The sequence below is a fragment of the Rutidosis leptorrhynchoides genome, chromosome 3, assembly GCF_046630445.1.
Source record: "Rutidosis leptorrhynchoides isolate AG116_Rl617_1_P2 chromosome 3, CSIRO_AGI_Rlap_v1, whole genome shotgun sequence".
In the NCBI taxonomy this organism is placed as follows: Eukaryota; Viridiplantae; Streptophyta; class Magnoliopsida; order Asterales; family Asteraceae; genus Rutidosis; species Rutidosis leptorrhynchoides.
Window position 1 is genome coordinate 237,915,591 of NC_092335.1, and position 22,129 is coordinate 237,937,719.

Sequence of the window (22,129 nt, forward strand, 5' to 3'; positions counted from 1 at the left end):
CCATTTCCTACCATCATTTTCATCAGAGAGAACAGTAGGGGCTACAAGAACATTAAGATCATTCAATGCATCCAAGTTACATCCTCCCACAATATCTCGTTTCCACTTCCATGACCAAACTCCACCAACTAGCATATCTGCTATAACACATTCAGGTTCCAACTCCAAATGAAAAAGCCTTTTAAATCTGTCACATAACGGGACATTGCCAATCCACGGATCTAACCACAACCAATTTGAGGAACCATTCCCAACTTTGTGTTGCATAGGATATTTATCAATTCAACCCTTAGACTTTGCTAGTACAAATGATTTCAACATAGGCTTAATCTTTCAAGAAGAGGTTTGAAGATTCGAGTGATTAGTTACGTGGAGTGTAATTAGGGAGTGGAAAGCGTGGATAATTTATTCTTTCAATACTCGTGCGCTCATGATGTTTGGCGGGCAATTTCTGTATGGATTGATCATCCGTTTCAAGGGTTCTCTTCGTGGCAAGAAATTTTGAGTTGGGTTAATTCGTGCAGATTGTTAACTGGATCAAGGGATCGGCTTATCTTCATTATGGTTGCGGCGCTATGGATGTTGTGGAGGCTAAGAAATAGTTTGTTATTTAATGATAAATCGTTGAAAGAATGTTACGTAGTTGACTTGATTAAGTTTTTTCGTTTGTTTGGCTTCGTTTTAGGGCCAAAGTTCTTCTAAACTGGAACACTTAGCTCTTAAGCCCGTTGTAATTCCTTTCTAGCATCATGCTAGAGGGTTGTACGTAATAAAAAAATCTGATGTTCCAAAAAAAACAAATGATTTCAACAAATTAAACCAAATAGTATTACGAAAAGTAACCAAATTAGATATACCTCCATTAATCCATAAACTGGGCATATAACTTTGGACCATAAACTATTGGAAAGAACTTGAAATGTCCATAACCATTTGAATAACAAAGAAAGATTAAGCTCCCCACATTTAGACCTTAGACCTCCTTTTCTGAATGAAGATAGCACCGAGTCCCACTTAATCCAAAATATCTTTATATCATCCATACTACTACCCTAAACGAAAGCACTTCGAAGACTTTCTAATTGTTTGAACACATATTCCGGACACTTGAATAAAGATAGGTAATATATACCTAAACTTCCAAGAACCGACTTAATCATTGTCAACCTACCACCATAAGATAAAAGTTTTGCTTTCCATGTACAAAGTTTGCTTTTAAATTTATCCATCAAAGGCTTCCAATTAGATTTCATATTCACGTCGTTACCTATAGGAAAGCCAAGATATTTGAAAGGGAAAACACCTTTTGTGAAACCAATTCCATCAACCATGCTGTCTAATTCAGTAGGGCTGAGCATGGGGCGGTTGGGGGCGGTTAGGAGTGAAACCCACCCCCATAACCAACAATTCGCTTAATTGAAAAATTTAACCGTTCGGTTCGATTAATAACAGTTTGGTTGATTCGGTTAAATTGGTTTATATATATATATATATATATATATATATATATATATATATATATATATATATATATATATATATATATATATATATATATATATATATATATATATATATATATATATATATATATAACGGGTAATTTGGTTAACCATTTACCGTGTAAAAAAATTCATGGAGATGTTTCTAATGCTATGTAAACTAATATTTCGATATAAACGTACGTCTTTGTCTCATATATTTAACCCAAAATAAAAGTAAATGAACATCATTTACACTCAAAAAGCATGCATAAAACCAAAAATAACTAAAAAAGAGATTTCACGTAGAGTTTTGAAGGGTTTAAATGTCTTCAGACTTCAATGTTCATTCATCCAAGAGTCATCAATGCAAGTGTCTTTCATTGTTGTCTTTCCCTTCTTTGATATGATGTCTACAATAAAAAGGACAAGCTAATACCAATAGAAATTACTAATAAATAACAATAGTATGAAGAAATTCTTACCAATCTCAAGTTTCGCCAACTTTCATTCAAGTCTTCTAGTTGTGACCCATTCACGGTCATCTCTTGCAAATCTGCCGGTATAGTGCGTAACCAATCTTGTGTGCAGACTAAGGCTTCCCATGTTTTTGGAGTAAGAGAGCTTCTAAACTTGTCGATAACCCTTCCACCGGTACTAAACACATACTCGCTAGCAACCCCAGATACCGACATTGCCAACACATGTCTTGCAACTTGAGAAAGTATGGGAAACTTTACTGAATTTAGCTTCCACCAACCTAAAACATCATATGTATCATCTCCTTTTATCTTCTTTTGTCGCATCTCTTAAATAAATCTGGCATTCCGTATCATTAACTCCAACGCCACAATTTCTTAAATATATTTCATAACCATCATCTATATCAAGATCGATAATACCAATAGCAGCACCGGAAGTAGATGATGAAGAGACAGGCGTGTTCTTTCCCTTTTCTTTTTCTGCTTTTTCCTTGTCCTGATAGAACAAATCATCCAAGGTATCTGTCACTCGTTTATTAATCTCACTAATTTTCTTTGTGTCAGTACCATGTATCAGCTTCAAACAATAGCCCAGAAAAAACAACTTATTTCGAGGATCCAAAACTAATGCAACATACACCAAAACATTCATATTATCGATGTTGTCCCAATATTTTTCATATTTCGCTTTCAAGGATAAAGCCATCTTTCTCTTTTTATCATCTTCATTTAAACACATATTTGATATGGCTGCATACATTGTTACAAGTTCTCCAACAAACAAACTCGACGTTACATACTTATTCCCTGAAATCTTTTTAGTAACCTTGAAAAAAATGCTTAAAAACTACATAAAGTGCCTATTAAAAATAAAGTAACGAAATATAAGCTTACGAAAAGAGTGGGAAAATTTCTAGCATACAAAGTAAATAAAAAGTGTATTTTTTCACGGACAACATTCATTAAAATGATAAGATACCTAGCTTGTTCCAGGCTTCTTCATTAGGAGCTCCCAAAACACATATGTCACTCTTTTTCCTCTTTATATTATTTACTTAACTCTCACCATCTTCTTCATAGACTTCAACATGAAAATAGATCTTGTAGTTACTATCTATAACTTTGAGCCTGTAAAAAGCACATCAAATTATATTAGTAAAAGGTAGAAATTTGAAATAAAGCAAATCACACATTAACAGTTATTATTAAATCACAAATTATAATGAAGAACATTCCAATAAAAGATATACCTATCAAATGCTTTGGAGTATTTCTGTGCTGTTGCTAACATACAATATGTAGAATTCCATCGAGTTTCGACATCAAGACACAGTTTATTTTTACAACTTATTTTTTCAAACTCAACAAATTCAAAGAAGTTATCATACCTAGAAGGGGAAGATCTCAAATACTTAACCGCATTTCTAATCTTCGTAATAGTATTAAATTGCTCATATAAATCATCTCTAACTACAAGGTTGATTATATGTGCACAACATCTCAAGTGCACATATGTAAGGCCTAAGATAGCATTCGACTCGTTGATCATATCCTTTAAATATCCAATTGCCGAATTGTTTGATGAAGCATTATTGACAGTTATGGTAAAACCTCGATCAATTTCCTATTCTTGTAAGCAAAGATAAACCAACTTTCATATTGTCACACCTCTATGGTTAGATATTTGACAAAAGTTAATAAATTTCTTTTGTAAAATCCAATCGTCATCTACCCAGTGAGCCGTAAGACACATATAATTGAAGTTTTGCATGGATGTCCATGTGTGTGTAGTAAGTGACACGGTTTGGTTTTTAAAAAGTTGTTTAAGCTTATTCTTGTCTTTTTGATATATTGACAAACAATCTCTAGCTACGGTCCACCTAAATGGAAATTTGATCGAGTGATTCAAATCCCAGACGAAAGCCCTTAACCCTTTATCATCGACAACACTAAAAGGTCTATTGTCTTTAATACACATGCGAGCTAGCGATTTTCAAGCATTTTCTTATGAAAAGGAATGAGCAGCCAAAATGCCCCGTCCCCCAAAGTGACGGGTTTGAGGTTCAAGGTAGTTTGTTTTTTCATATCTTTTATTTTGTAAACAGGTGATTTCTTGCATACATTTTTTAAATGATATGACATGGAGCTTGTACCGTACCATGGGTTTTCGTTCCAGCATAAATTTTTCTTGAACAAAAGCTACATTTTACGTTAGTATTGTTACTACCTTTGACATAATTAAAATACTCCCACATCCATGATCTTTTATTACCACTGTTATTCTCTTCATTTGCAATAGATTCTTTGTCGATATCAATCACATGTGTCTCATTCTTCTCCAAATCAACATTGATGATGTGTTCCTTATGTTGTGATTCCATCTACAAAGTTCAAAGTTCAACCAATCAAAGTTGCAAAGTATTATTATCAAACACGATAGTGGAACATGTGATCTGGTACAAATAGAAGTTGGAAAATATGCACATACATCTTACTGAGTTTGGCAAACAGAAACATAGTTCACTAAATAAAATATGTGGAACAACAACATCATACAAACCATACTATTCTAATGAAAAATTATGTGGAAAGCATGTGCATACACTATACACAATTAAATATACACTTCGAATAAAAAGATCATGCATACTAAACCATGAATACTTAGTTGGTTAATATATTTATATATATTATATATGAAAAATAGACGATCAAAAAGTGACTAATTGCATATAGTAGCTAGTTTTTTAGACACAAAACTCAACTCATTTTCAGGTGAGCATTCAAATTATCTATCAAAAATATTAACAAGAATAGTTATAGATTATCGTTACCGCTTAACACAACCGATATTCCGGAAATGTAGATGGTACTGTCGAACGTAGTTACAACTTACAAGTTGTGAGACTCACAATGATTAGCGATAAACGTGTAAAAGTCGTGAGATTTTACGCAAAAAATGGTACGAGTGACTAATTTTAAAAGAGATCAACCTAAAAATGATATCCAAATAAAATCTGTCGTCAATTGTATGTAAAGATAATTCTAGAGGGAATCAAATTAAAATTGGAACTAATCATAAGTATAAATAAAATATATTTTATCACAAGCTGAACAAGATTTGGAAATTTGGTCAATGCTCCGTATAAATAAAGTTATAAATTAATATAATGTGATTGATTATTAAGTGATAACGGGGCGGTTCGGTTAATATGGTGCGGGGTATCCTTTATTTCCATAACCGCCCCACAAAATTCGGTTAACCATAAGTGTTTATCATATATGCCGTTAAATTTTCAGTTCAGTTACTTCGGTTCGACTAACTCGGTTAATATGGTTATGATTCAGTTAATTCGATTTTCTGCTCAATCTTATTATTAAGTGATGAAAAAAAAATAGCGATAAATATTTCTCGTCGAAACATTTAATTATCATCTTCCACATTTATTCCTCCGTTCCAAACAAGGCTCGTTATCTATAATTTCTTAAACCATTATTAGAAGACTTTTGTTCAAATCTAACTAATAATGAGTCAAGATTCTTCCATTTCCGTGTCACATTCCTACTTCTAAATTTGTGTTAATCCCTCCTTCCAATGATGACCTCACATTCTGTCCATAGTGATCCGTGTATCCTTTTCTTTTTAACTTAATGATGAAAGATGATGATTATGATTATATTATTTTTAAAGAGTTTTTAAGACTACTCACATCGGAGCGCGGTTGGAGCTTCGTTGGCCCTCGCGGTAGGTTCACGTCGATGCTAGCGGCTGCCGTTGGGGCGCCGTTGCATCCACGCCTTCGATTATGCTATGCAACGACATTTTGCTTCACGCTAGTGGGACCCCAAATCCAATATATCCGTTGCAAAAATAGCCGTTTATATTTTATTTTTTTTATTTTTTTCAATGTAGCACTATATATAGTTGTACCCATTTCATATATATAGTTGTACCCATTTCATACATTATATACTTCAACTATTACTAATATAAACACTTAAAAAATATATTCATTTGAGAATGGATCGAGATGACGAAACTTGTGAAGAGGTATTAGCAATTGCAAATGCATATAATCCAATTCAAGCACTCGATGTTATCGATTTTTTAGAAGAAGAAGGTGAAGCCGAAGGTGAAGTTGTACCGATACCTAGAGCTCCTAGAAGACACTTTCCTAGAGATCGAGAAGAAAAAGCTAGACAACTATTCAACAATTATTTTTCCGACACCCCTACTTTCCCGCTCGATAGTTTCCGGCGACGTTTTCGTATGAGCAAATCTTTGTTCATCCGTATATGTCGAGGTATAATCAATTTTAATCAAGAACCTATACCCGATTATATTACTTAATTTAAACAAAGACGAGATGTAACCGGTTTATACGATTCTAACGTTGAACGAAACAATCATGGGGCGAGTAATCAACATTTTTGGTTTAAGTTTGTAGTTTGATTTTGAGAAAATAGATGATGAAGAAGTCTGTGTTTAATGAGTTGTGAATGGTTGTTAATATAGAGGTGGAAAAAAGTAGCCTTTTCAAAAAAAAAAAAAAAAAAAAAAAAGGTTCATTTTATAACCGTTGGGTTTTGATTTTATTTTAAATTTAAAAATATAAATAATGATAATATTAATAATAAATAAGAATAATAAAATAATTAATATTGAAAGTGCGGTCAATGTGGTGGGTGTGATGGATGTTAGTGAATGTGGTTGGAAGAATCTGCTGAGGTAACGATGATGTGGCAGCAGTGTGGTTCCATGACAGGTGTCATGGATAAGAGTGGTCTAACCGACATATGTATTTATAAATAATAATAAAAATATAAATAAGAACAACGGCAAACACGCCTTGTGACCTCACAAAACAACCACACATCTAGTTAGCCCTTATAAACCCTTATAAACAACCAGGACTAGCAAAACTGAGGACCCGCCTATACAAGTACAACCAACAATAACCAATCCGATTTCATATCAAATGGAGTCGTTACCTTTGAAGCATTATTCTGATGCAGAAATAATTAAAGTTGGGCTACCAAATATTGGATCAAAGAGTTATTGGGCTGAAAGGGTGGAACAGTTTTGGGCCCAACAAAGGAGTCTGGGTTGGGGACTTGGAATCTGCCGAGATGGATAGGATAACAATAACAAGAATTAAAAGTGGAAGTGGTCAAGGAGTTTTATTATAGTTTGAATTTTGTGTTTTTCTATTTTCTATAGTAGTCGGTTCCTACTTTCTTGCTATTGGTTATTTAGTGATTGTATTTAAGAAGTTGTGTGACGCCCCGTACAAAACCATCGTGTACGGTTCATCAACAACAGGATCATTACAAGGTCAAACACTATATGATGTTTGAAAACCAGTTTTGCATTCATAAAAAGATAGCGTTTTACAAAAGATAACATGCTTCCTATGAATAGAAGAGTTAACATAAGTATGTGACCCAAAGGTCGTTACAAAGCCTTTGTTTGAAAATAACATAAGTTACGAATGTAAAATAAAAGTTTCATGATTGAGATTTCTCTAAGTAATGCAGCGGAAATCTAACACAGCAGGTCCATAACAGCAAGTCTATAACACCAAGACAGCAAGCCTAACAGCGGAAGCAACATCGTCTAAGCACCTGAGAAATACACGCTTAAAAGTCAACACGAATGTTGGTGAGCTATAGTTTTTAATCAGTAAAGTAATGTAGACCACGAGATTTTAGTGCTTCAATCAGCAGTTTAAATCAGTATGAAAAGTATATGCTTAACCGTGGGCACCCGGTAACTAGACTTAACGTCTGTATATCACCCCCTAAAAGTGCACTTGGCGAGTGCGTTTGTCCTCGAAGTATTAAACACCCGTTGTCTGCTAGCGCGACTAGCCCAAGTGGGGTTGTCAAACCCTATAGATCCATATCTAAGATTCGCGTTCACAGTTAGGAAACCAATGATTAAACCTTACCGAGCTAAGGGGAATCTTTGTGCCGTTTTGTTACCCACACATATATAAAGTTTAAGTACTCGTGTCTAGTATGTAAAATGTAAAAAGCGCATGTATTCTCAGTCCCAAAAATAGTAAAGTATATAGGGAGCTATAACTCATAGTGAATAAGCAGTAAAAGTCGATATAAAACGTATGCACGTAGTATAGAGATCGAAATAAAAGGCTGACTTTGGACAGCTTTTACGACCTCTATACAAATCGAAAAGATGCGTAGTCAGTGGCCAAGGCTCCGTATGTGAGTCCTCTAACCGCTGAACAATTTTCAGAACCTAACTCATCTTCGTTTGATCGTGGCGATGGTTTAAGTGCGAGTAGGTCAGAAATTTCAGCACAACGTTACAAAAGCGTAGTGACTTTCGGAAGGCTATAAATCCTAAACCGTATATCGGATTTAGGAGAGGCCTAAACGAAAAGTCATCTACTCGAAACGAAATATCTGAAAATCAACTTTCCAGAAGCGCAGAGAGTTTGATCAGACCCCGAAAAACAGCAAACAAGTGCTCCGGTGGGATTCTTGGTGCTTGATGCTCATCACGGTTCTCATCCTTGATGCTTGTAGCTTCAAGTGTACAACTCATTGATGTGTTATCATCACTTTGACCAAGGTTCAACCATCAACACACAATATGTTAAGACCAAGTAAGAATGCAACTCACTTAAGAGTTTTAGAAGGATGATGAACCAAGGTTACATCATATTCTTAGTCTTAACACTAATACAAGTTCTATTTACAACTAAAGCTACAAACTATCCTTCAATCAAACAAGTATGAACACAAACTTGATCAAATAAAGTAATAGAACCCTAAGCTAGAGAGCTTGGGTCTTTTTCACACAAGTTACGAGATTACAAAGCTAGAAAGCTTGAATCTTTGGTGTTCTTGAAGATCTTGAAGCATAAAGCTAAGATCTTCAAGTTACATGAAGATCATAAACACAAGTTTTGATCTTTATAACAAAATAATGAGATCATAAGTTAGAAAACTTAGATCCAACAAAAGAAATGAAGATTCAAAGCTAGAAAGCTTGAATCTTGGTTGTTCTTGAAGATCCTTGAAGCATGAAGCTAGATCTTCAAGTTACATGAAGATTACAAACAAAAGTTTGAATCTTTACAACAAAATAAAGAGATTAAAAGCTACAAAATTTAGATCTAACAAAATAAGTGAAGATTCAAAGCTATGAAGCTTGAATCTTCCATGTTCTTGAATGATTCAAATCCAAGTTTGAATCTACAAGATATAACAAGATCTAAAAGCTAAAGAGCTAGACCCTTTGATGATAATGATGTCGTGAATGAGAAGGAAAGAAGAAGAAGAAGAAGAAGAAATTTCAATACTTACACTTTTTAGAGTGAGAAAGACTAGAGAGAGAATTAGAGAGTATGTGTGTGTAATTTGTGAATGAGATCAAGTGTGAAATGGGATGAATAAGCTTGGTATTTATAGAAGGTGAGGGTGTGACATGGTGCTGGTGGCCGTAAGTTATGGGAGGGGACAAGGGGGACACCTTTTGCTTTTTGGTTAATGGTTGTCTAAAGTTGGTGCTTATGTTAGGATCTCATGCAACATTATGGATTATGATTAACAAAAATGCTAGTATGTTCTTTCTAATAAATGGGCATTTGTCTTACATATAATTGGGTCACTAGTCATTAATAATTGGGCTAATTAAATAGTCCACTAGCTAGAGTAGGGTGGGCTTAAGTCTAACAAGACTAACTAGTGTGTTCTAGTAAATTACTAAGCGTAATTAAGCATCCAAAAACCCAAGTAATTGTTATTATAAAATAACAATTAGTATTTCGTAGTCATAATAATCCGATTACGAAAAAAGTTAAACGTGTACACAGTACGCAGTTCGTTCTAAACGTCAAGTGACACTAACGGTCATAAAGGCTTCCGGGGATCAAGTTAAGTAACCTACGTACTTAAAGGCACGTTTTCACATATAAACAAAAGTAATCCACATGTAGTAAGATCCCAGAGTATAATGTAGCTCAGTACGCACAAATACGCAGTTTCGTGAAAGCACAAAAGCAAGTCGAAAAAGTCGGGTCGTTACATTACCCACCTGTTAATGAAAATTTCGTCCCGAAATTTTAAGCTGAGGTAGATGGTAGAGTTGTGAAGAGGTGAGGATATTTCTGTTTCATCTGATCCTCTCGCTCTCAAGTAAACTCAGGCCCTCGTTTTGCATTTCATCGGACTCGGACGATCGGAATCTTGTTGCGTTTCAAGGTCTTGACCTCGCGGTCCATAATTTCGATAGGTTCTTCCAAGAAATGGAGTTTTCGTCAATCGTAAGCTCCTTGAGAGGTATGACGAGTTCTGGTTCGGCAAGACATTTCTTCAGATTCAACACATAGAAAGTGGGGTGAACTGCACTCAATTGAGTCGGAAGATCCAAACGGTAAGCAACGGGTCCAACACGTTCCAAGACTTCAAAAGGACCAATATATCGCGGATTCAACTTCCCATTCTTTCCGAAATGGATTACACCTTTCCAAGGTGCGACTTTCAACATAACGCGGTCACTGATTTGAAATTCGCGATCTCCACGTTTAAGGTCGGCATAGCTCTTTTGACGATCACGGGCCGTCTTGAGCCTCGCTTGAATTTGGACAATCTTCTCGGTAGTTTCATGGACGAGTTCAGGACCGGTGAGTTGTTTTTCACCTACTTCGGCCCAACAGATAGGAGAAAGACATTTACGGCCATACAATGCTTCAAAAGGTGGGGCCTTAATGCTTGCGTGATAGCTGTTGTTGTAAGAGAATTCGGCTAACGGCAAATGTCTCACCCAAGCTTTCCCGAAATCAATAACACAAGCACGTAACATGTCCTCCAGAGTTTGGATCATGTGTGCTCTCTGTCCGTCGGTTTGCGGGTAATATGCTGTACTCATATCTAGACGTGTTCCCAAGGCTTCTTGTATAGAACGCCAAAATCTAGAAGTGAAACGGGTATCGCGATCTGAGATAATCGATAAGGGTACACCGTGACGAGATACAATCTCCTTTATGTATAGATGCGCCAGTCTCTCCATCGTATCAATTTCCTTCATCACTAGGAAGTGTGCAGATTTGGTAAGTCGATCAACGATAACCCAGATGGTATCATAACCGCCTACCGTCTTCGGTAGCTTCGTGATGAAGTCCATTGTTATTCCTTCCCACTTCCATTGCGGGATTTCTAGTTGTTGAAGTAACCCAGACAGCTTCTGATGTTCGGCTTTGATCTGGGAACAAGTTAAACACTTTCCAACATATGCTGCAACATCCCTTTTGAGGTTTGGCCACCAATATTGAACCTTGAGGTCGTGGTACATCTTACTAGCTCCTGGATGAATCAAATACCTTGACTTATGAGCTTCGTCTAGAATAAGGCTCCGTAAATCTCCATAACTAGGCACCCAAATTCTTCCGGCAAAGTATCGGAGTCCAGTCTCCTTGACCTCAAATCGAGAAACGAGAATGTTCAATTGCTCTTGAGAAATATTCTCCTCCTTGAGAGCCTCTTCTTGAGCTACGCAGATCTGGCTGTTGAGATTCGTCTGAATGGTGATGTTCAAGGCACGAACACGAAGGGGTACCGTTCTCTCCTTTCGGCTTAAGGCATCGGCTACAACATTTGCCTTGCCAGAATGGTAACGAAGTTCACAATCATAGTCGTTCAACATCTCAATCCATCGACGTTGTCTCATATTCAGTTGCTTCTGATCAAAAATGTGTTGGAGGCTTTTGTGATTGGTGAAGATAGTGCTCTTAGTCCTATAAAGATAGTGTCTCCACAGTTTTAGTGTGAAGACAACAGCTCCAAGCTAGAGATCGTGAGTTGTGTAGTTTCGCTCGTGAATCTTTAGTTGTCGGGAGGCGTAAGCAATAACCTTCTTCTGTTGCATCAATACACACCCAAAGCCTTGTCGGGAGGCATCGCAATACACAACAAACTCATCACTGCCTTCAGGAAGGGATAGAATAGGTGTGGTGGTTAACTTCTGCTTCAGGATTTGGAATGCCGACTCTTGTTCGGTTTCCCAAACGAACTTCTTCCCCTTATGAGTTAATGCAGTCAAAGGACGCGCAATCAGAGAGAAACCTTCAATGAACCTTAGGTAATAACCGGTGAGGCCTAAGAATTGGCGAATATGAGTCGGAGTAGTGGGGGTTTCCCACTTGCTGATAGCTTCGATCTTTGCGGGATCGACTTTGATACCCTGATCGCTCACGATATGATCGAGAAATTGAACTTCCTTCAACCAAAAATTCTCACTTAGGGAATTTGGCATAAAGTTGCTCTTGTCTCAAGAGTTCTAGTACGAGTCAAAGATGTTGCTCATGTTCTGTTTCACTTTTGAAATAGATGAGGATATCATCTATGAAGATGATAACGAACTTGTCCAGATATGGCTTGCATACACGATTCATGAGATCCATAAATACGGCAGGTGCGTTGGTTAAACCGAATGGCATCACGATAAATTCATAGTGACCATAACGGGTTCTGAACGCAGTCTTCATCACATCACTCTCCTTCACCCTCAACTGGTGATAACCTGGTCGCAAATCAATCTTGGAGTAAACACTGAATTCTTGCAGCTGGTCGAAAAGATCATCAATTCTAGGAAGGGGATACCGATTCATGGTCGTCAACTTGTTCAGCTCTCGATAGTCGATACACATGCGGAAAGATCTGTCCTTCTTCTTCACACACAAAACAGGTGCACCCCAATGCGATGAACTCGGTCGGATAAATCCACGGTCTAGCAGTTCCTGCAGTTGACTCTGCAACTCTTGCAGTTCGGAGGGTGCAAGTCGATAAGGTGCGCGAGCTACAGGTGCAGCTCCTGGCACTAGATCGATCTGGAACTCCACTAATCGTGGCGGGGGTAATCCTGGTAATTCTTTTGGAAAGACGTCAGGAAATTCGTTCACAATTCGTACATCATCCACGCTCTTCTCTTCAACTTCTTAGCTTCTTCATATGTGCCAGAATAGCAAAACGCCCCTTCTTCATAACCTTTTGTGCCTTCAAGCAACTAATTTGGTTCAAGTTCGGACTACATCTCTCCCCGTAAATGATCAGAGACTCACCATCTTCGCGTGGTATACGAAGAATCTTCTCTCCGCAGATAACTTCGGCTCTTACCTTGGACAACCAGTCCATGCTGACTATCACATCAAAGCTTCCCAATTTGATGGGTATCAGATCAATTTCAAACTCCACTCCGGCTAGGTTGATAATACCTCCTCGGTCAATTTGGTCAATTTTCTCATGTTTTCCATTGGCTACCTCAACAAGCATACTCTCCTCCAAAGGAACTAACGACCAATCTATCTTAGAGAAAAAGTGTCTACATACATAACTCCTATCGGCACCAGTATCAAATAGAACAGAAGATAATAGTTTATTGATAGTGAATGTACCTGTAACCAAGTCAGGATTCTCGTGGGCATCTCTTGCGTTCATGTTGAAGGCTCTTCCACGTGCTGGCCTGCCATCCTTCTTCTTGTTGGGACATTCATTCCTAAAGTGGCCCTGTTGTCCGCACTCATAGCACTTCCTTGGTCCATTTGGGTTTATCCTCACAGCTGGGGCGGTGCTTTTACAGTCTCTGCCGATGTGTCCCATCCTTTTGCACTTCTCACACACTACGTTGCATTGTCCAGTATGATGCTTGTAGCATCTCTTACACTGAGGAAGGGTACCTTTGTAGTTAGGGTTTGAGCTAGGATTCGGGTTCGGGTTCCTCCAGTCATTGTTCCCTTTGAAATTCTCATACCTCTTAGCTGGGTTCTGGTCAAAACCTTTTCCCTTGTTTCCGTCCCACTTACGTTTCCCATTACTAGCTCCCGATTCTGACTTCGCCGTCTCTGGCTCTTGGCGGGTAATTTGATTCATCAGGGTGTGCGCCATACGCATAGCTTCTGGTACATTCGCTGGTTTCGATGAAGTGACATTTTATTGAATGTCCTTGGGGAGTCCCCGCAGATACCTCTCCATCCGCTTATACTCCGGAGTAACCGTTGTGGGGCACATCAGGGCTAACTCCATGTACCTTCGATTATAGCCATCAAGGTCAGTCCCTATAACTTTCAGTTCCCAAAACTCCGCTTCCATCTTCTGAATTTCTGTTCTGGGGCAGTACTCCTCGATCATAGCCCTCTTAAACTCTTCCCATGGTGTAGCATAAGCTTCGTCAATTCCCTGAGCCTGGGCGAACGTATTCCACCAAGTCAAAGCGCCATCCGATAGAGTGCAGGATGCGAACTTATTCTTATTCCCCTCGAAGCAGTTACTTACACGGAACACAGATTCCAACTTTTCAAACCATCTTGTTAAGCCAAATGGCCCGTCTGTTCCACTGAAATTGTGGGGCTTGCAGCTCTGGAACTCCTTGTAAGTACACCCGTTCTGAACAGCTGGGTTAGCCGGTGAAGTTGGAGCAGGGTTGGTATTCGGTATAGCCGCGAGTACTTGAGTAGCTATCATCTCCTCAATTTGAGCTGCGGCGGGGATTTCTCTAGGACCTCTTCCGTTAGCCATCGATCTTCCAAACAAAAGTTTCGACTTAAGTCAAAATCCCATAATCGGTAACGTCATAGCATAAGGTAAACAGTACGGAAACAACAAAATACACGGTAACTAAGCATGGAAAACAGCAGCAGATAGCACCAAAAGCCAACAGGTGATAACTTAAAGTAAACGCCGTACAACAATTAAGCAACAGTAATCCCATTCATAATAAGAAAGTTACGTACAATGGCATGAGGTTCGTACATTACATTAATGAAAAACAGGAAACTACAAATAGAATACATAAGGAAATCTAATACAATAGTCCTAGGGCGAAGGTGGGTAAATGATGTCCATCAGGTGGGACATCTGATCCTCGACCTCAGTTACCCGAGCACGGAGGGCATGCACTTCCCTCGTTAGTTCCTCGACGACGGGGGATGCTGGTGGGCTAGGTGGTGCAGATGGTGCTGATGGTGCAGGTGGCACCGGTGGTGCAGATGGTCCAGATGATGCAGATGTAGACGGCACAGTGTGGGCGGTCTTACGCACGAATGGATCGGCAGGATACGGTACGACCCGCTTACGGGCTATGACCCTAACCAACTGTCCATTTGCGTCCACGAACGGTCTACCTCAGTTAACCCCTGGAATTATAGTACCATCGAAACGGCACCGCTTCGTCGGCGGGGTAGAGGGCGGCTTCACGGGCTCCTTCTCAGGGTCCTCCTCAGAATCCTCCTCGGGATCCTCCTCGTTGGAGTCGTCGGATGATGAATCGTCGGAAGGTAATGCAAGATCATCGCGGGCGGGAGAAAGAGTCTGGCCAGTGGTCATAAGTCGATATCTACCTGGAGGAATCGGTACAACACATCCATCAGCAGTGCGTCTAGCCCAATGTCCATGCTCGTTATGGAAAGGACCGTCTCCGTTTCCCCTAGCAATCACAGCATCACCGGAATGGTGCTGTGGCTCCGGGAGTCTAGGGCTGGGTGGAGCTGGAATCTCCTCTGGATCCTCGTCTCCGCCTGAGACGTCCATCAGGTCAAGCGCGTGTCCACTGTCTCCGGATGAAGAATCGTCGGAGTCGCTGGAGGGTAGCGGTGAATCAGCAACAGTCGTAGGCAAGGTAGCAGATGTATCTGAGTCACTCTCGAAGTCAAAGGTCATGGGCGGCATGTCCGACATCTGAACAAGAAAAAATAACTTTTTCCATGTCAGTAACATATATAGCAAGCACGTAATCAGGCACTACAGCAACCTAGATCGTCTACCGCAGTACATAGCATGGCAATAGCAACAGTACTAAACAAGTAACATGCAATCGAAAGCAGACAGTAGCATGCAGTAACGAGGATAAGTAATAGCATACAGCAAGTTCACATAGCAGTAAGGGTAAGTAGTAGCATGCAGCAAGATCATACGGCAGTAAGCAGTAACAAGTAAACGAGCAATTTGTAGATTAGTCCTATTAGTGAATCCTACTTGGTCTGGTCTAGACTCACTAATGCAACCTAATTCCCTACAACCAATGCTCTGATACCAAATGTGACGCCCCGTACAAAACTATCGTGTATGGTTCATCAACAACAGGATCATTACAAGGTCAAACACTATATGCTATTTAAAAACCAGTTTTGCATTCATAAAAAGATAGCGTTTTACAAAAGATAACGTGCTTCCTATGAATAGAAGCGTTAACATAAGTATGTGACCTAAAGGTCGTTACAAAGCCTTTGTTTGAAAATAACATAAGTTACGAATGCAAAATAAAAGTTTCATGATTGAGATATCTCTAAGTAATGCAGCGGTATTCTAACACAGCAGGTCCATAACAACAAGTCTATAACACCAAGGCAGCAAGTCTAAAAGTGGAAGCAACATCGTCTAAGCATCTGAGAAATACACGCTTAAAAGTCAACACGAATGTTGGTGAGCTATAGTTTGTAATCAGTAAAGTAATGTAGACCACGAGATTTCAGTGCTTCAATCAGCAGTTTAAATCAGTATGAAAAGTATATGCTTAACCGTGGGCACCCGGTAACTAGACTTAACGTATTTATATCACCCCCTAAAAGTGCACTTGGTGAGTGCGTTTGTCCTCGAAGTATTAAACACCCGTTGTCTGCTAGCGCGACTAGCCCGAGTGGGGTTGTCAAACCCTATGGATCCATATCTAAGATTCGCGTTCACGGTTAGGAAATCAATGATTAAACGTTACCGAGCTAAGGGGAATCTTTGTGCCGTTTTGTTACCCACACATATATAAAGTTTAAGTACTCGTGTCTAGTATGTAAAACGTAAAAAGCGCATGTAATCTCAGTCCCAAAAATAGTAAAGTAGAATGGGGGCTATAACTCACAGTGAATAAGCAGTAAAAGTCGATATGAAACGTATGCAGGTAGTAAGTCGGTCCGAAAGGTCGTCAACCTAAGTCAAAGGTCACTAGGTCGATATGTTGTCCCGAAAAGTTTAAAAGTGAATAAATTACGTTTAAGTGTCATCATCATCATCATCATCATCATTCATCAAAGCTAAGGTAAGTTTGGCAAGAATAGAGATCGAAACAAAAGGCTGACTTTGGACAGCTGTTACGACCTCTATACAAATCAAAAAGACGCGTAGTCAGTGGCCAAGGCTCCGTATGTGAGTCCTCTAACCGCTGACCAGTTTTCAGAACCTAACTCGTCTTCTTTTGACCGTGACGATGGTTTAAGTGCGAGTAGGTCAGAAATTTCAACACAACGTTACAAAGGCGTAGTGACTTTCGGAAGAATATAAATCCTAAACCGTATATCGGATTTAGGTGAGGCCTAAATGAAAAGTCATCTACTCGAAACGAACTATCTGAAAATCAACTTTCAGAAACCCAGAGAGTTTGATCAGACCCCAAAAAACATCAAACAAGTGCTCCGGTGGGATTCTTAGTGCTTAATGCTCATCACAGTTCTCATCCTTGATGCTTGTAGCTTCAAGTGTACAACTCATTGATGTGTTAGCATCACTTTTACCAAGGTTCAACCATCAACACACAATATGTTAAGACCAAGAAAGAATACAACTCACTTAAGAGTTTTAGAAGGATGATGAACCAAGGTTACATCATATTCTTAGTCTTAACACAACTACAAGTTCTATTTACAAATAAAGCTACAAACTTTCCTTCAATCAAACAAGTATGAACACAAACTTGATCAAATAAAGTAACGGAACCCTAAGCTAGAGAGCTTGGATCCTTTTCACACAAGTTATGAGATTACAAAGCTAGAAAGCTTGAATCTTTGGTGTTCTTGAAGATCTTGAAGCATAAAGCTTAGATCTTCAAGTTACATGAAGATCATAAACACAAGTTTTGATCTTTATAACAAAATAATGAGATCATAAGTTAGAAAACTTAGATCCAACAAAAGAAATAAAGATTCAAAGCTAGAAAGCTTGAATCTTGGTTGTTCTTGAAGATCCTTGAAGCATGAAGCTAGATCTTCAAGTTACATGAAGATTACAAACACAAGTTTGAATCTTTACAACAAAATAAAGAGATTAAAAGCTACAAGATTTAGATCTAATAAAATAAGTGAAGATTCAAAGCTAGGAAGCTTGAATCTTCCATGTTCTTGAAGGATTCAAATCCAAGTTTGAATCTACAAGATATAACATGATCTAAAAGCTAAAGAGCTAGACCCTTTGATGATGATGTCATGAATGAGAAGGGAAGAAGTAGAAGAAAGTTTAAAACTTACACTTTTTAGAGTGAGAAAGACTAGAGAGAGAATTAGAGAGTATGTGTTTGTAATTTGTGAATGAGATCAAGTGTGAAATGAGATGAATAAGCTTGGTATTTATAGAAGGTGAGGGTGTGACATGGTGGTGGTGGCCGTAGGTTATGGGAGGGGATAAGGGGGACACCTTTTTGCTTTTTGGTTAATGGTTGTCAAAAGTTGGTGCTTATGTTAGGATCTCATGCAACATTATGGATTATGGTTAACAAAAATGCTAGTATGTTCCCTCTAATAAATGGGCATTTGTGTTACATATAATTGGGTCACTAGTCATTAATAATTGGCTAATTAAATAGTCCACTAGCTAGAGTAGGGTGGGCTTAAGTCCAACAAGGTAGAAAGTCCAACAAGACTAACTAGTGTGTTCTAGTAAATTACTAAGCGTAATTAAGCATCCAAAAACCCAAGTAATTGTTATTATAAAATAACAATTAGTATTTCGTAGTCAGAATATTCCGATTACGATAAAAGTTAAACGTGTACACAGTACGCAGTTCGTTCTAAACGTCAAGTGACACTAACGGTCATAAAGGCTTCCGGGGATCAAGTTAAGTAACCTACGTACTTAAAGGCACGTTTTTACATATAAACGAAAGTAATCCACATGTAGTAAGATCCCAGAGTATAATATAGCTCAGTACGCACAAATACGCAGTTTCGTGAAAGCACAAAAGCAAGTCGAAAAAGTCTGGTCGTTACAAGTTGTTTTAAGTTGGAAAAGTCATTTGAGTTTTATTACTAAAAAAGAGTTACGTGAGTAATAGACGGGCCGAGAAGGTTTTGTCAAATAAACCGTGAAGGTTTATTTCTTTAGCAATTCTATTTTTGGTGAGTAATATCCAATTATATATTGCTTTTGTATTGGTGTGTAATATCCAATACTATCTATCCATTCAAGTTTTAATTCGTTTAGCCACGATCCGTTTCTACACTATTTGGTATCAGATTTCAGGCATGGCTAAACAAGCTGAGATCGAGAGATTGAATCGCAAGATTCAAGATTTGGAAGACATGCAAAATCTCTTGCGTCATATAGAGATGAAGCTTGAAACTCCAAAATTTTTAGGAGAGACTCAACCAGATGACTTTGTTGATTCGGTCGATCTAGTTTTTAATATGGAGTATCTTCCCGAACCTTTTGTGGCGGAAGATACCGAGCCTATCTATGACACTGACAATGAGGAAGAAGAAGATTCTGAGTGTGAGGTTGCAGCGGGTGATGCAATAGATGAATTCGACACCAACATGTTTAATGAAGATGTTAAAGTTTTCTATTGTGCAAATGTTGGTGTTGTTATGAAAAACGATTTAAAACAAAATCGTGTCATTCTTGAGGATCATTTAGATGTTTCAGTCCTTCAAGTTGTAGACTCGAGGACGAGTCTTTTTGAAGAAAGAGAGGATGATGCAGAAATAAATAAAGTTGGGCTACCAAATATTGGATCAAAGAGTTATTGGGCTGAAAGGGTGGAACAGTTTTGGGCCCAACAAAGGAGTCTGGGTTGGGGACTTGGAATCTGCCGAGATGGAATAGGATAACAATAACAAGAATTAAAAGTGGAAGTGGTCAAGGAGTTTTATTATAGTTTGAATTTTGTGTTTATCTATTTTCTATAGTAGTCGGTTCCTACTTTCTTGCTATTGGTTATTTAGTGATAGTATTTAAGAAGTTGTTTTAAGTTGAAAAAGTCAGTTGAGTTTTATTACTAAAAAAGAGTTACGTGAGTAATAGACGAGCCGAGAAGGTTTTGTCAAATAAACCGTGAAGGTTTATTTCTTTAGCAATTCTATTTTTGGTGAGTAATATCCAATTATATATTGTTTTTGTATTGGTAAGTAATATTCAATACTATCTATCCATTCAAGTTTTAATTCGTTTAGCCACGATCCGTTTCTACACCATATTCCGCACCATAAATCTTAGTCGTTGCTTGTTAAAAGACAATCTGGTAGACCAAGGGGAAATGCTCGTATTCCATCTTAAGGAGAAGATAAATCAACATCTACGGTACAGTGCAGTCATCGGAAGTGATATGGTTATAGAAAATCCGTTTGCACGTCACACAAAGATAGATTAAATCAAACAAGGAAGACTGAATCAAAGTTGAAGGCGAATGAGAAACAAAAAGCGTCACAATCAACTCAGTCTTATTCGAATTTTAATTTGAGTCAGTCTTAAAAACAACTATATTGTTTTATTTGGTATGATTGTAATAAATAAATGTTACGTATCATCTATTGTAGATAAATAAATAAAAAAAGCTTAAATGAGTTCGAACAAGAGTATGTTCAAATTCGTTCTAACCTATGTTCGAACAAGGTCATATTCAAACCTTGTTCGAACCTAATGTACGGGTTCAAAATTCATTTTTCCGGTCACCAATGGTATGTTCGAACTCGTACTAACCTAGTTTCGAAGACGGTCATGTTCGAACCTAGTGTACTAGTTCGAAATGCTTGTTCGAATCATGTTGAACCTATGGTGTATTATTGTAAACGTGTTTTTTTCGTGAAATTCTCTAGTGATGAAGGTATCAATCACATGCTAGCAGTAGTTAGAATAAGTTAAAATACGGCCCAAACATAAAGCCCAATATGGAATCACAGATATCTCTCCATACACTATCTCAATTCATTTCCTGTACTTTTCTGATTCAATGACTGAAATACTTTTGTTTTCATTATGTTTTATGTATATGAGTACTAAGAGTGGTTAAGTGTGGTACGTAGTGTGAAAATTGACCTGTAAATTAGTAGTAGTACTTTTAAGTAATGATGATATTGAACAACAGAAAATATTTGGAAACAGAACCGTACCGGTACTGGAATTCCACACCGAGAACCATACCGGGGGAGTGGTCCACACGACCTCTCGCAATGACTTCATGGCCTCAACCACTTGGCTATCTTGAGCTGACGTTGGAGCTAAATATAGCGATCTATTCTAATTTAATTTAGTTTACTTTTTTGTAATAAAAGAAAGATCAAAGATCGGTCATATATATATAGAAAATTTTACTGCTCGTGTTGCTATTATTGCATATCGAGTACGATATTCCTCTTTCTGAAAAGAGTCATAGTTATGAGGACTATTTAACCTTGATATTGTAATTTAAATTAAGTTTCACATCTAATTCAAAAATAATCTTATCTAAATTAGATTCTAAGAATATAAGCATACAACTCAACAAATAACAACATTCATAGCATATATCACCACTATCACAAAGTGTAAATGTGTGGCCATCCTTCATGAGCAGATTATCGGCAAATTAATATTCAAGTCGTCTGAGCCACTCATTCATGTAAAATTCTATCAATAACAGATTACTCATATTTTAACACACCGTCATATAATGAAAAGACCAATTGTAGTGTTTCTATTATATACTCACAATAATGGGTTCTTATAAGGCAACTGCTCTATTCATATTGGTTAATGTACTTCTTTTCATTTGTGTCTCATCAAACAAGGTTTCATGCCCTCCAAAAACGACCCCTTCTGTCCCTAAAAAGCCAGCCAAATGTCCGAAAGATACACTTAAGTTTGGTATCTGTGGTGACTGGCTCGGGCTCGTTCATGAGGCCATTGGGGCTCAACCAGATAGTAAATGTTGTACATTGGTGAAGGGTCTAGCTGACCTTGAAGCAGCATTGTGTTTGTGCACAGCAATTAAGGCTAATGTGCTTGGTGTTCTAAGTGCCTATTGCTCTTAGTTTGTTGGTCAATTCTTGTGGGAAAAAGGTTCCTGAAGGATTCAAATGTGCATGAAATTTGTTTTTCACTGTTATATTGTAATGTGTATCTGTTGCTTTAGATGTGCATGGCATCTAAAAGTATCATGTTGCCTAATTTCTACTGTCAATTAAAGTTTGT

General features: G+C 38.0%; 1 protein-coding gene across 1 annotated transcript; it reads left to right on the top strand.

Annotated features, from left to right (window-relative positions):
- Positions 1-21,602: 21,602 nt before the first annotated feature.
- On the top strand, positions 21,603-22,110 carry LOC139897289 (putative lipid-binding protein At4g00165). The gene has a single exon (XM_071879984.1). The coding sequence runs from the start codon at positions 21,652-21,654 to the stop codon at positions 21,967-21,969; it is 318 nt and encodes a 105-aa protein (XP_071736085.1). The 5' UTR covers positions 21,603-21,651; the 3' UTR covers positions 21,970-22,110.
- The last annotated feature ends 19 nt before the right edge of the window (positions 22,111-22,129 follow it).